Below are 13,538 nucleotides of genomic sequence, written 5' to 3'. Positions count from 1 at the left end.
TATCCTATTGGAGTTCTGCATCTTGCACTGGCTAAATTTTGAGAGGTTCTACCAATTTTCCAGCTTGGAGAGTTGGAGTTTAGTCTGATGATGTTCACCACGAAAATATGGAAATGCTTACTTTGATCCTGGATCTGTTGCACAGATTTCAGAGATAACGCTTGAAGTTGAAAAGGTACAGAGAACATCCATCTTTATATAATTGTTTCCTCAGTGAAATCATTGGGCTACATACATTGACTTGAAGAGAATAACTATGGGCTGCAGGTCGATCTTAGGCATTGCTCAGTGAGAGGGTAAACGGAGTTATGTATATCTAATCCTGCCATTATTCTTTAACAGGAATGTGAAACAATGTGCCACTGTATACAGTCTGCTCTAAATCTCCTGTGAGTAGACCACAAAGTTTCCATTGGTCACTTATCCTGTTACAGCTCTATGACTGACATTAGTTGCCCTTTTACTAAAGGCTTTCAGAGAATTATAGATTTGATACAGAACAGAAGGAAGTCCATCCAGACTATGTTATTTAAACAAACCCGTTCCTCTGTTCTTTATCCATAATCCTATAATAAAAATTATTTCAAGTTCCTATCCATTTCCTTTTTGAACATATTAATTGAAATTGTTTCCACCATCTCTCTCTACAAGCATGAAATTTCAGATCCTAATTTTTCTAAGCGTAAAAAGGAGTTCCATTTCCAAAGTTATCCTTCTACTTTTCATCCAAAAATTTTAATCTGTGTGCCGGAAATATTTGGTATTTGGGACATCTTCCAAATATTTACCCCAGCAGGCAAACATTTTATAACCTTTGACTTTGAAATGGCTCCATGTGGTCTGATAAAGGAATTAAGCTTCTAGAAGATTGTTATGAACAAGATCAGTTCATGTATTTTATTCAACTGAAGGATAAGTGTAGAATATCTAGAAATATGTTTTTTTGTTTTTTCAAATAAATTGATTCTTAAACAATCTATTGGGACCAGAAAGCTTATTACCACTATGTAGTGAAGTGGAAACTCATGTTTGATGAAGGCCAGTATGGAACTCTACTTCTGTAATGTACCTTCTATTAAAGACAGCAACATGTCAATCAGGACTCTATAAATCTAAACAGAAATGGGAACAGGTTCTGAATATTACAACTGATGAGCAATTGAATGGATTTGTGTGGAGACTGCTTGTTGAATACAATTAATGTGTGATACAGACTAGTACAGTAAAATTTTAACATCAATTATATAATCACACGATGTAAGTTACAGAAAATAAAATTGGACTTATCAAATAATTGTTTTAGGTGTGGTACAGAAGATGGTACCTTCTTGCATTCCACATGGGTGTGTCCAAAAGTAAGACCGTTTTGTGTAAAAAGTAGGGGAATTGTTGGAACAACTTACTACTATTTCATATCCACAACATCCCGATTTATTTTAGTTAGGGAATGTTGAGGGAACCGATCCTAAATTGGTCCTTTCACCTACTCAACAAAAGTTTGTGAAAAAGGTATTGGCAGTGGCAAGAAAATGTGATGCAGTCACCTGGAAGTCAGATCCTTATTTGGCCATAGATAGATTGCATGTGGAAATATAGTTATAAATATGGAGCCCATATGAGCCCATAAGATAGATAATGTGGGTTAGTTTTATCCTTTTCTAATGACCTCACCAAATAGCACAGATAAATATTTGATAGTTAAGTCCTCTGTGTCCCCTGGCCTGCCTTAGTTCAATTCAGTAGTCCTATTTTTCTTTTTTTACTTTTCTTTAAATATGTTATTACATGCTATTAACATGTATAATTACTGATTTTTTTTCAGGGGGTTGGGGTTAGGGAGTTTTTAGTTTTTAAGGGGAGGGGTTTATATTTATTTTGTAGTCAGTATTAATTTGTATAAAAACAATGGACTATATATACTACATGGATGAAAACTTTAAAATAAAGTACATTGCATATAAAAAAGGAAATGGCTCCATGAAAATGCTGAAGCTAATTTCTGGAAAACTGTCTGACACATTTGATTGGAATTAAGTTCTGAGAAATAAGGATTTTTCAATTAAATTCTCAAAATCATAGATTCCTTTGGCATGTTTAAAAAAATTAAAACCAAGGGATTCACCCTCCATTTTTTTCCACATTCTTTGCTTTGCTAACATCTCAAAAGTACATGAAGTGATCCTTCACTTTATAACCATTATTCAGGTTTGCTTTGTGCACACTCACATGCACAGAAAAAGTGAGTGTAATATTTGTGCCTGAAATTACCTGAGATTATTCTAAACTATATGCTGTGGATTATGCCAATGCAAGTTATTTCTCAGTGAATAGTTGTTTCTTCAGCTAAGGGTTGAGGGACAACAATTTAAAAATAGATTAGAGAGGCTGGGACTGCTTTCCTCGGATAAGACAAAAGAGGGATTTAATAGGGGTGTAGAAAATTATGAGAGGTCTGGACAAAGTGGAGAGTGACAGGTCCTTTGGTGGAGGGGTCAGGGACTAAAGGTCACAGGTATATAATAAAGGGAGATAGAATTAAGAGGAACAACAAGGGAATTTTTGCACAGCGTATAGTTTGAATCGACCTCCGAATATGGTGGAGGCAAATTACATTGTGGCATTCAAGAGGGAATTAAATAATTTTACAATGGAGACAAAAAATAATTACAAAGCTATTGAGAGGGGGCCAGGAAGTGACATTTAGAGCTGCTCTGATGAAGAGCCAGGACAGAACAAATGGGCTGAATGGCTTTTGTGTTGCAACAATTCCATGATTCTTAATGTAACAAAAGACACCATTAAGGCAATTGAAGATGACAGAATATTCAAAGAGCTAGTTCCTCCTATATTTCATCTACTAGTAAGCTGATTAGAGTAGCATGGTTAGTGTAGCGGTTAGCACAACAAAGCAGTTAGAGCACACTATAAAAGAGCCAGTGACCTGTGTTCAAATCTGCCGCTATGTGCAAGGAGTTAAATATGTAAACATTTTCAAAAATTAAAATTAAGCCATGGATGATGTGGTGCCTAATGGATCTTTCCTTTCTCAAGAGACACAGGATACTGAAAATGCTGAAGTCTGGAGCAAAATCAAACTGCTGGATGAACTCAAAGGATCAAGCACCATCTGTGCAGAGGAAAGGAATTGTGGATACTTTGGATCAAGACCCTGCATCTATCTGCATTATTTTAATGTCACCTATTTTTCCTGCACTATGGTAACTGTGAACATTTATTATCTATCTACTTTTTGTATTTATTGTCTCTTTAATTTCATGTAATGTCTACATTTGTAGTTATTTTCATGAAGTACCTGTTCAGCGATAGCAAGTAAATATTTTGGTGCATACAGTATGTTCAATGAACAAACTGTAATTATCATCAAGACTTTCTCTTAACAAGCTTTCTCTCACCATAACTTTACAGATCTGCCTTCCTGATAATCAAAGAGTCAAGCATAGCCAGGCAGCTGCTCAGCAGCAAGGGAATGAAGATGAAGTCGTGCAGTTGCTCAATCCAACACTCATAACCTCAACTCCTCAACTAATTCTTTACGGCCATTAAATGTCAGTTTAGATTCAGAATGCATACACTGATACACCAAGCATGTGGCTCGCAGTCAAGACAGTGGCAGAAGGTAGCCCAGCTGCAAAGTCTCACATGTGTTCAACTGCATTGTAGACAGATGATGACTTTAATGGAGCACCTATAGAAAACTAATGGCCATGTGTAATATAATGCTTAAAATGTTAGTTTATTTACAACATGATAGAAGCCAATTCTGGCCATTGAAACCCATGATGCCCAATTAACCCTGTACGTTGTCTGAAGGTTGGGAGGAAACAGGAGCACCCAGGGAAAACCCACGCAGGTCTCAGGGATAATGTACAAACTCCTTACAGACATCACTGGATTCGAACCCAGATTGATGGTGTTGCACTAACCGCTACTCTAACTATGTTGTCCAATACTGCTTTAGTGGAGCAAATAAATTCCATGATGTTGAAGAGACCAGCATCAGAGGAGGAAAGAAACATTTTAAGTTAAAGCACTTGAGGAATTTAGAGACATGGGAAGGGAAAAGGCCATTTAGGGATTTAAAAAATTGATTGATCAATTTAAGCTCAGTGTGTCTCTTACTTAAGAGCTGCAGATGATCAGCAGGTACAGAGTGAAGGGAGAACTGCACTCAATGCGAACATGTTCACGGCAACCTATTTTAGATGGCTCAAAGTTTAGCCAATACAAAATGAGGGAGGTTAGAAGGCAATCTATTACTATTGAATGAGATTTGTTTAGTGTTGGATTTCTACACTTATTCTGTTCTGAAAACAGTGGACAAAGTCCATGTTCAGGTTAAATTGAACTTGGAATTTAGAAACACAGAATTTAAAATTGGTTCATAGAATATCAATTATTTTGTTCCAATGTTATCTGTATTCTTTGATAAAAGCAAATAATTTTTGACCCAGAAAAAATGGCATCATAAACTAAATTAAGGATGATCATTAAAATATGTACATTTTGGAAGGTTATTTAATCTTGATGTAATCCAGATTCTACTGTGTTCAGTGGGTATTTCTGGTAATATATGGAATAAACAATTTTCCTTCAATTCAATTCACTCATATAATGGTCAAGACAACATAATTATTTTAAGTATTAAACTCTGTGTGTGTGTGTGTGTGTGTGTGTGTGTGTGTGTGTGTGTGTGTGTGTGTGTGTGTGTGTGTGTGTGTGTGTGTGTGTGTGTGTGTGTGTGTGTGTGTTGTAATTTAGAGATACAGCACAGTAATAGACCCTTCTGGCTCATAAACCCCTGCCGCCCAAACACACGCATGTGACCAACTAACCCCTTCAACCCATGTGGACACAGGAGAATATACAGCGGAGGATTTGAATCATGTCTCTGGAGCTGCACTAAATGTGCTGCAAAGAAAAATCTGAAATAATTCAATGCCTCATAATAATTGCTTTTATTCAAATTTTAGTCATATTGAATTTATGCTTACCTCTAATTATAAAACTGAAAAGGGTAATTTCAATTTTCAATTGCTTGGTGAATTTTAGTTATAACAATATAATAACTCTGTTTTCTGTACTTTAACAGAACAAATCCCAGCTGTTGTACAGTGAGAAACATGATAGAATGAGGCATTTTGAAGTTGCTGGCAAGTTAGTGCATGACCCACCTGGCCTTCCCTGTCACACATCCTCACTAATTTTTGTGCTTCACAAATACCATTGGCTTATGCACTAACTGAATTACATGTATGCACACGATGTCACCAGCTGGATGTGTGGAAATTCTTTGATTCTTGCATGCATAAAATAAGATCTGGCAAAATTTCAATCACCTATGTCACTTCCTATAAAATGTTCCGAGGGTTTGGTGCTGACATGCTGACAAACCTTCAGATACTCTTGGCAGTTAATATGTATGAGGAGGAATTTTTTTAAATCAGCTTTCTCCAATAATCTCAGAGCTAATATGATGTCAGAGAATGTAGGACAAGGTTTAGAAGATGTCGCAAAACATCCCTGCTCATTTCCACTCAGATTCAATACGTTACTTGTTAGACTGACCAGAAATTTAACAACACAACATTCTGTTGTATTTGCTTCTCTTAAGACCTTAACAATGACAGTTATCTGAGGCAGATGAATTCAGTAAAATTTCACATAAAGCACATCAACAGTCTCACTCAAATGCCTTGCTTAGAACCACCTTGCACACGTCTACAGAAGGGGCAAAAAGCTCCAGGTGTCTGCAACCCATTCAAATATTCCAACAGCAGCACAGAATATGAATACTCAGTTAATTTTGAGAACCAAAACAACAACTTTCTGGTGAATGATCCATTTTACAGACAGAAATAAAATTAATCACCTATTTGCAAGTGTTGTTTAAATCATTATTCAAATTTGGAATAAATTGACAGATTACCATTTCAGAAAATACTATCACCGGAGATCTGTTCTTCATGGAATGAACTACTAATTAGGGATAGTAGCAGGAACAGCTCAGAAGCTTCTCTTCACCCTGTGTAAGCAGTGCTTTGATTAGTTTATAATTAGGCCAAGCGTTTCTGCAGATTTGAAGCACAGGTCTGATTTGAGATGTGTGTATCACACGATGGATCTCACACTGCATTACAATTTATTTGTTATTTTGTAATATGATGATACTTATTGTCAAATTGTTGTTATAATGTTCAAGACTGTCATGATAATGAATATGTATGAGATGTACCGGAAGTCACGTAGTATGAGAGAGAGATAAGAGCACAAGCAGGAGAACAAAGGAAACTGGAAAATAAAGACACTGAGAAGTTTACCTGATAAAACTAGTGTTTAATTTTTTATTAACTTCACATTTCAGGCCACAAATGTGACATTGGCGACGAGGATGAAAGAAGCTTGAAGAAAATTAAAGACTAAAGAAGATTACAGAGGATTAAAGAGAATTTCAAGGTGATAAGAAATTTCTCTGTGACTCAGTACTTTTGGGGCTGGAATATTTCCTCATGGCTGGTGCAGACGGTGACTTTCTAACACATAGTGGAATTGCTCATTTTGACCCAATGGGTGATGCAAGCACTGTAAGTGTGAAGTGGAAGGCATGGCTGGAAGAATTTGAATCCTACGCCGAAAGTCGTGGCCTATTTCTAGATACCGGTACGGTTGAACAAAAAGCGCAGAGGAGGGCGTTACTTCGTTTCACGGTTGGACCCGCAGTTCGGGAAACGTTTAAGACACTTTTGAATACTGGAAGAAAGGATGAGTACCAGAAAGCGGTAGATGCATTAAATGCACACTATGTAGTGACACAGAATGCTACATTTCAACGCCATTTGTTTCGAAGAACGAGACAAGAAGATGGCCAGACAATTGCTCAGTACGTGACGAGACTACACCAGCTAGCTGTTGGATGCAATTACATGCCAGCTGATTTGAACAACCAATTATTGGATCAAGTCGTACAGCACTGCAGATCAGATAAACTCAGAAGACGTCTACTGGAAAGAGGGAGTGAGTTGGAACTCACCGATGCTTTAACCATTGCTGCTGCATTAGAGGCTGTTGAAGGGCAATTTCATACCATGACCCTGAAAGACAACTCAAGCCAGCAAATTAAGAGGCTCTCACATCGCCATAACCAGCCAAGATATACGTCGACACATGACGTGGAGTGTTATCGATGTGGAAACCGAGGTCACTTTGGAAAAGACCCATATTGCCCGGCCAAAGGTAAAGTTTGCAGAAAGTGTGGAGGTAAGGACCACTTTGCAAAGAAGTGCAAAAGCAAGTCCAATGCAGACCAGAAGAGGAAGAGTACAACTTCCAAAGGCAAAGCCTGGGGGAAAGGAAAGTATCCTGGAAAGAAAGATACCATTCGCCAGATAGACGGTGACGATGATGATACCCAGGAGGGACAGAGTTGTTACCAATTTACGTTGAATGATGTACGTCATGAGAAGGTCTCAGTGATCATTGGTGGAGTGACAGTGCAGGTCATTGCAGACTCAGGCAGTGACAGTAATGTGATTGATCGACATTTATGGGAGAAGTTGAAAAGGAAAAATATCATCTGTACCTCAAAGAAGTGTTCCAAGAAACTGTATCCATACACAGCAACCAAGCCATTGCAGACCATTCGATGTTTTACTGCAACTGTTGAAGTTGGAGATAAGTACACCGAAGCAGAGTTTATGGTCATAGAAGAGAGGGGAGAACCATTGCTGAGTTGAAGCACAGCGCAAGACCTGGCAATACTTCATATTGGAGCTTGTGTCAATTCAATTCAGTCATACGAGGATATGAAGCAAGAATTCCCCGCAGTCTTCCAAGGAGTAGGAAAGCTGAAAGGTCGACAATTGAAGCTAGCGGTAGATGAAACGGTCAAACCCAAGGCACAACCAATGCGCCGAACTCTGTTTGGAATTCGTGGGAAAGTCGAAGCCAAAATTAAAGAATTGATCGAACAAGACATTATTGAACCGGTGGAACAGTCAACACAATGGATCAGTCCCGTAGTAATTGTGCCCAAACCAAAGGGTGACATAAGACTATGTGTTGACATGAGAATGGCCAATGAAGCTATAATTAGAGAACGACACCCTATACCAACAGTGGAGGAAATACTTCAAGAACTAACTACCAGCAAGGTATTCTCAAAAATTGATCTGAAGTGGGGCTATCATCAATTAGAGCTGGATCCAGGTTCCCGAGATGTAACAACATTTGTGACTCACTGTGGATTGTATCATTACAAGAGACTATCATTTGGAATTAATGCAGCTTCGGAGATCTACCAGTATGAAATCCATCAAGTGATTCAAGGCATTCCTGGAGTTGCCAACATTTCTGACGACATCATAGTCCATGCACCAACGAAGGAAGAGCATGACAAACGGTTGAGGCGTGTATTATCTAGACTACAGGAGGCAGGCCTTACCGGGAATGGAAACAAGTGCCAGTTCGGTGTGTCAGAAATGGACTTCATGGGACACAGACTTACACGGGAAGGACTAAACCCTGCAGAGGCCAAGGTGAAAGCTATTGCAGAGGCACGTGCACCTCAGAACGCAACAGAGGTGAGGAGTTTCCAGGGATTGGTCAATTTTTGTGCAAAGTTCATTCTTAATTTCGCTACAGTGGCAGAACCACTAAGGAAACTAACCAGGAAAGGTGTACCATTTCATTTTGGATCTGAGCAGAAGAAAGCGTTCACAGCGCTGAAGCAAAGCCTGACAGATGAAAAACTCTTGGATATTACGATCCAGCAGCATCAACCAAAGTCATAGCGGATGCCAGCCCAGTTGGTTTAGGAGCTGTATTGGTCCAGATGCATGATGGAGGACCAAGAATCATTGCCTATGCCAGCAGATCGTTATCAGATGTGGAGAGAAGATACTCTCAGACAGAGAAAGAAGCACTCGGACTTGTATGGGCCTGTGAGAGGTTCCATGCATATTTATACGGCATTGAATTTGAACTCATCACAGATCATAAGCCATTAGAGGTGATCAATGCACCTAGATCCAAACCATGTGCCAGAATAGAGAGATGGGTACTCAGACTAAAACCCTACAAATATAAAGTAATCCACATTGCAGGGAAAACAAACATTGCAGATTCGCTGTCCAGATTGGTGAAGGATGGTGGTCCACAATCCAAGTCAGAATTGGCAGCAGAAACAGAGAGCTTTGTACGCTTCGTAGCTATTCAGTCGGCACCGAAAGCTGTGACTACGAAGGAGGTCGAGAGAGAATCCGAACGTGATCCAGAACTCATGGAAGTAAGAGAATGCATACAGAGTGGACAATGGGACAAGTGTACTCACAAGGCTTACATTCCCATTAGAGACGATCTTTGTTGCATCGGACAGTGTGTATTAAGAGGTTGAAGATTGGTGATTCCGCAAAGATTGAGACTGAAGATCGTATCCTTAGCGCATGAAGGACACCTAGGTATTGTTGGTACCAAGCAAAACCTCAGGACCAAGGTATGGTGGCCAGGTTGTGATAAAGACGCAGAGAAATTTATTAAAACTTGTCATGGATGTCAAATCACAAGTAGGAGTAATCCGCCAGAACCGATCCGGAGTACGCAACTCCCGACAGGACCATGGATCGACGTAGCTGTTGATTTTCTTGGACCTTTACCGACGGGTGAATCAATTATGGTAGTGATAGATTACTACAGCAGATACTATGAGTATGTGGTGTTGAAGTCCACAACCACTGAAAAAACAATACAAGCGTTAGCAGAGATATTCGCAAGATATGGATTACCTGTTACATTATACTCTGACAATGGTCCACAATTCATTTCAGAGACATTTGCGGAATACATGAGGACCACAGGTATCCACCATCATAAAGTAACTCCGAAATGGCCGCAAGTCAACGGGAAAGTAGAGACAAAATCAGTCCATTGAAAAACGATTGAGGATTGCACACGCAGAAGGACAAAATTGGCGAGAAGCATTGCTATCTTATGTGGCTGTCTATCGAGCAACGCCTCATGCAACCACTGGAAAAAGTCCTGCAGAAGCATTTTTTGGGAGAAAAATCCACACAAAAATGCCAGAAATAAAGGAAATCCGAGACAACCAGGAAATGAGGGACCACGATGCTGAAAAGAAAGGTGCAGCAAAGCTGTACATAGATTCGAAACGTGGAGCCAAGTACTCAGACATCATGCCAGGAGATAATGTTCTAGTGAGGCATGAAACTGGTGGTAAGCTAGACATAACCTTATTACCATCAACCCTATACTGTCGTATCCAGAAGTGGCAGTATGGTGACAGTCAAGTCTCTGACTGGAGTCCTGTATAAGAGAAATGTATCAGGTGTAAAAAGGTACCAGTCCAGAGATACATCGAGCGAAGAGGTTGAAAGGCCAATACGAGATGCTGAAACTGAGAGACCTGATGATGTTCCAGAGGCAGTTACCAGCACTCCTGATGAAGTGACTAGAGCGCCAGAAACACCTGAAGCCGTGGCGAGCAGTATTTCCTACGCTGAGAGTGAACAACCGAGAAGCGACGACAATATCGCAGGCAGGCCGAAATGAAACCAGAAAGCGCCCAAAAGATACGAAGACTTTGTGCCATAGTTTTAATAAGAACTTTGGGACAGTATTTAATCTTATATCATAAGGTGCATGTATGAGTGCTGTAGGAAGTAAATTTTATGTAGTTGAGTTATAGTATTACCATTAGTTACGATGTTTGTAAGTTTCCGAGGGATATTGGTAAGTGAAGGTAAAATTTATTTCTGATTAAAGGAGGGATGTCATGATAATGAATATGTATGAGATGTACCGGAAGTCACGTGGTATGAGAGAGAGATAAGAGCACAAGCAGGAGAACAAAGGAAACTGAAAAATAAAGACACTGAGAAGTTTACCTGATAAAACTAGTGTTTAATGTTTTATTAACTTCACATTTCAGGCCACAAATGTGACAAAGACAATATTGTATTTGAAAGTAGAGAGAAGCTTGACATGTGCATTCCCCGATACAACACTTTATAGCATACAGATGGGAGGAGATACTTCTTAATTACAAAATTATTTCATGGTTTCATTAAAAAAATTGAGGATTTTTTATTGTAAGTAAATCAAAGTGAGAAGCTAGGGTTTCTGGTGGCAAAAGATGTGATAAAACAGGAAGTAATGATTAAGGAATTGTATATTGAAAATTTGAACATCAAGATTGTCAGAGAGAAAGACAGAAATATTAACTTTCATAGTAATGAAGTTTTTGGAGAGAACACATCACTGACAGTATAACTTGCTTTATAAAATCTGAAATTGAAAATCATGTGCTGCATTGTATCTTTTATACAGATCAGAGAGGACGGAGGGGGTGAAAGTTTAGATTTTTTTTCTTTCGCCTGTGAAAATCTGTTGGAATCTATTTTTTGAAAATTGTATTTTTCATTTGCATCAATACATATTTATAATTCTGCATCATATAACAATACAATGTAATAAAAATGTTACAAATTTTATATTTTTTTTCTTTTTATACCCCCTTCTCCAAAAGAAAAAGAAAAGAAAGAAAAAAGATAAAACACCTGAATTTATTTATCATTCACTATTGATATATTCCTAACATATTATTCTATCCTGTACATATTAATTCAGAGGAGTGGGTTTTAAAGACGATGTGGATACTGATGAAATCCATATATGGTTTCCAAATCATAGAAAAATTCTCAGGTTGATTCCTTAAATTATACGTAATCTTTTCCAATGGTATACAATTTTGAATGCCATCTATCCAGGCTTATAAAATTATCTGTTACTGCCGTACATTTCCATGCAACCGTTATTGTTACACTCAAAAATTTTCATTGATATTTGTCTAACTTCAATTTAGTATCAGTGTTATATAAATCACCAACCAAAAATATTCTGGGATCTTTTTGTATCTGTATCTTCATAATTTGTCCCAATAATATTTTCAAGTCTTCCCAAAATTTTCCCAATTTTTCACAAGACCAAACTGATGTAATAAGGTTTCTGTTTCTTTGTTACATTTGAAACATTTGTCAGAACAATTTGAATTAAATCCATGTAATTTATACAGAGTGCAGTATAAATGGTGTAAAATATTATATTTTATTTGATATCTAACATTAATTGTATTAATTACATTCTCCTGGCACAATCTTGACCAGACTTCATCATGAATTTGTATATTTAAATCTTTTTCCCATTTTTTTTTGACTCAGTGAGTTCCTTTTTCTGCATTATGTCTTGTAATTGTAATTATTAGTAATAAATTTCTCAATAAATGTATAAATTATTAAATACTCTAATGGGCACTGTTCCGGATGTCTAAAATTTGCACCTAATGTCTTTTTTAAATATGATCTAAGCTGATAGTATGAAGAAAATAGTTTTATTTGGTATATTTTTCTCTTTCATTTGTTCAAAGGTCAAGAAAAAAGAACCTAAGAAACAATCTTTTATCCTCTTTATCCCATTATTGTGCCAGATATCAAAAAAAGGATTATTTAAAGTAAAAGAAATAACTGGATTCTGCTTTAACATCATCTTAGCTATTTGGTAGCTGTTAATTCCTCTTTCTATATGAATTCCATTCCATATCTTGAATAAATGCTTTAAAATTGGTACTCCTTTCAAAGGTTCCTCGTTCCATTTATACAGAAAATGTTCTGGATTAGTTTCTCCAATATTATTCATTTCATGCTGTCTTTAACCCAATTTGATAACAAGAGGATAGAAATCTTAATTGAGCTCCTTTATAATAATTTTTTAAATTTGGTAACCATAATACTCCCTGATCAAATTTCCAGGTTAGTTTTTCCAAAGCTATTCTTGGCATTTTATCACGCCAAATAAATTTTCATACATTTTTATCTAATTCTTGAAAAAAAACTTTGTTAGTATAGGAATGGGTAACGACTGAAATAAATATTGTAGCCTCGGAACAATATTCATCTTTACACAATTTTCCCTTCCTATTAAAGTTATTGGAAAATCTTTCCATCTCTTTAAGTCTTCATTAATTTTTGTAACAGTAGATAATTTAATCTAAATAAATTATTTAAATTTATATCAATATTAATCCTAAATATGAAATTGCTTCCTTTTCCCACTTAAACTTCATCACCTGCTTATTTAATGTATAGTCCCCATCATTCATAGGCATCACTTCACTCTTTCTTACATTGACTTTATAACCTAATATTAAACTATATTCTGCCAATCATACATTGATTTTCTTCAATTATATTTCTGGTTCTGTAAGATATAATTTAACATCATCTGCAAACAAGCTTATTTTATGTTCTCCATTTTCTATTGTAAAACCCTTACTCTCATTATCTCTTCTTTCTGCTTCTTCCAATGGTTCTGTAGCCAATGAAAATAATAAAAATGGTGATAATGGGCATCCTTGTCTAGATGAACAATCTAATGGAAAAGGTTTAGATATTTGCCTATTCGTGACCACCTTAGCTTTTGGATGATTGATTATACAAAGCTCTTAACCAATT

General features: G+C 37.2%; 1 protein-coding gene and 1 long non-coding RNA gene across 11 annotated transcripts in view; one reads left to right on the top strand and one right to left on the bottom strand.

Annotated features, from left to right (window-relative positions):
* The window catches only part of LOC138760547 (uncharacterized), a 47,023-nt gene extending 35,499 nt beyond the window's left edge, over positions 1-11,524 (top strand). For 3 of the 9 annotated variants that reach the window (XM_069931255.1, XM_069931258.1, XM_069931256.1), the window contains 3 exons: positions 343-389; positions 3,052-3,218; positions 6,383-11,524. In XM_069931255.1, coding sequence (XP_069787356.1) covers positions 6,528-7,751 — 1,224 coding nt within the window. In that variant the 5' untranslated portion in view covers positions 343-389; positions 3,052-3,218; positions 6,383-6,527 and the 3' untranslated portion in view covers positions 7,752-11,524. Of the gene's footprint in view, positions 1-342; positions 390-3,051; positions 3,219-3,426; positions 4,478-6,382 lie in introns of those variants that run through there. The other 6 variants (XM_069931261.1, XM_069931259.1, XM_069931260.1 and 3 more) reach the window with 4 other exon arrangements.
* LOC138760549 (uncharacterized) overlaps positions 1-13,538 on the bottom strand; it is a 257,782-nt gene that overhangs the window by 99,987 nt on the left and 144,257 nt on the right. The window lies entirely within an intron of this gene.

This window comes from Narcine bancroftii, chromosome 4 (genome assembly GCF_036971445.1).
Source record: "Narcine bancroftii isolate sNarBan1 chromosome 4, sNarBan1.hap1, whole genome shotgun sequence".
Taxonomy (NCBI): Eukaryota; Metazoa; Chordata; class Chondrichthyes; order Torpediniformes; family Narcinidae; genus Narcine; species Narcine bancroftii.
This window is presented reverse-complemented; position numbering and strand designations above follow the sequence as displayed.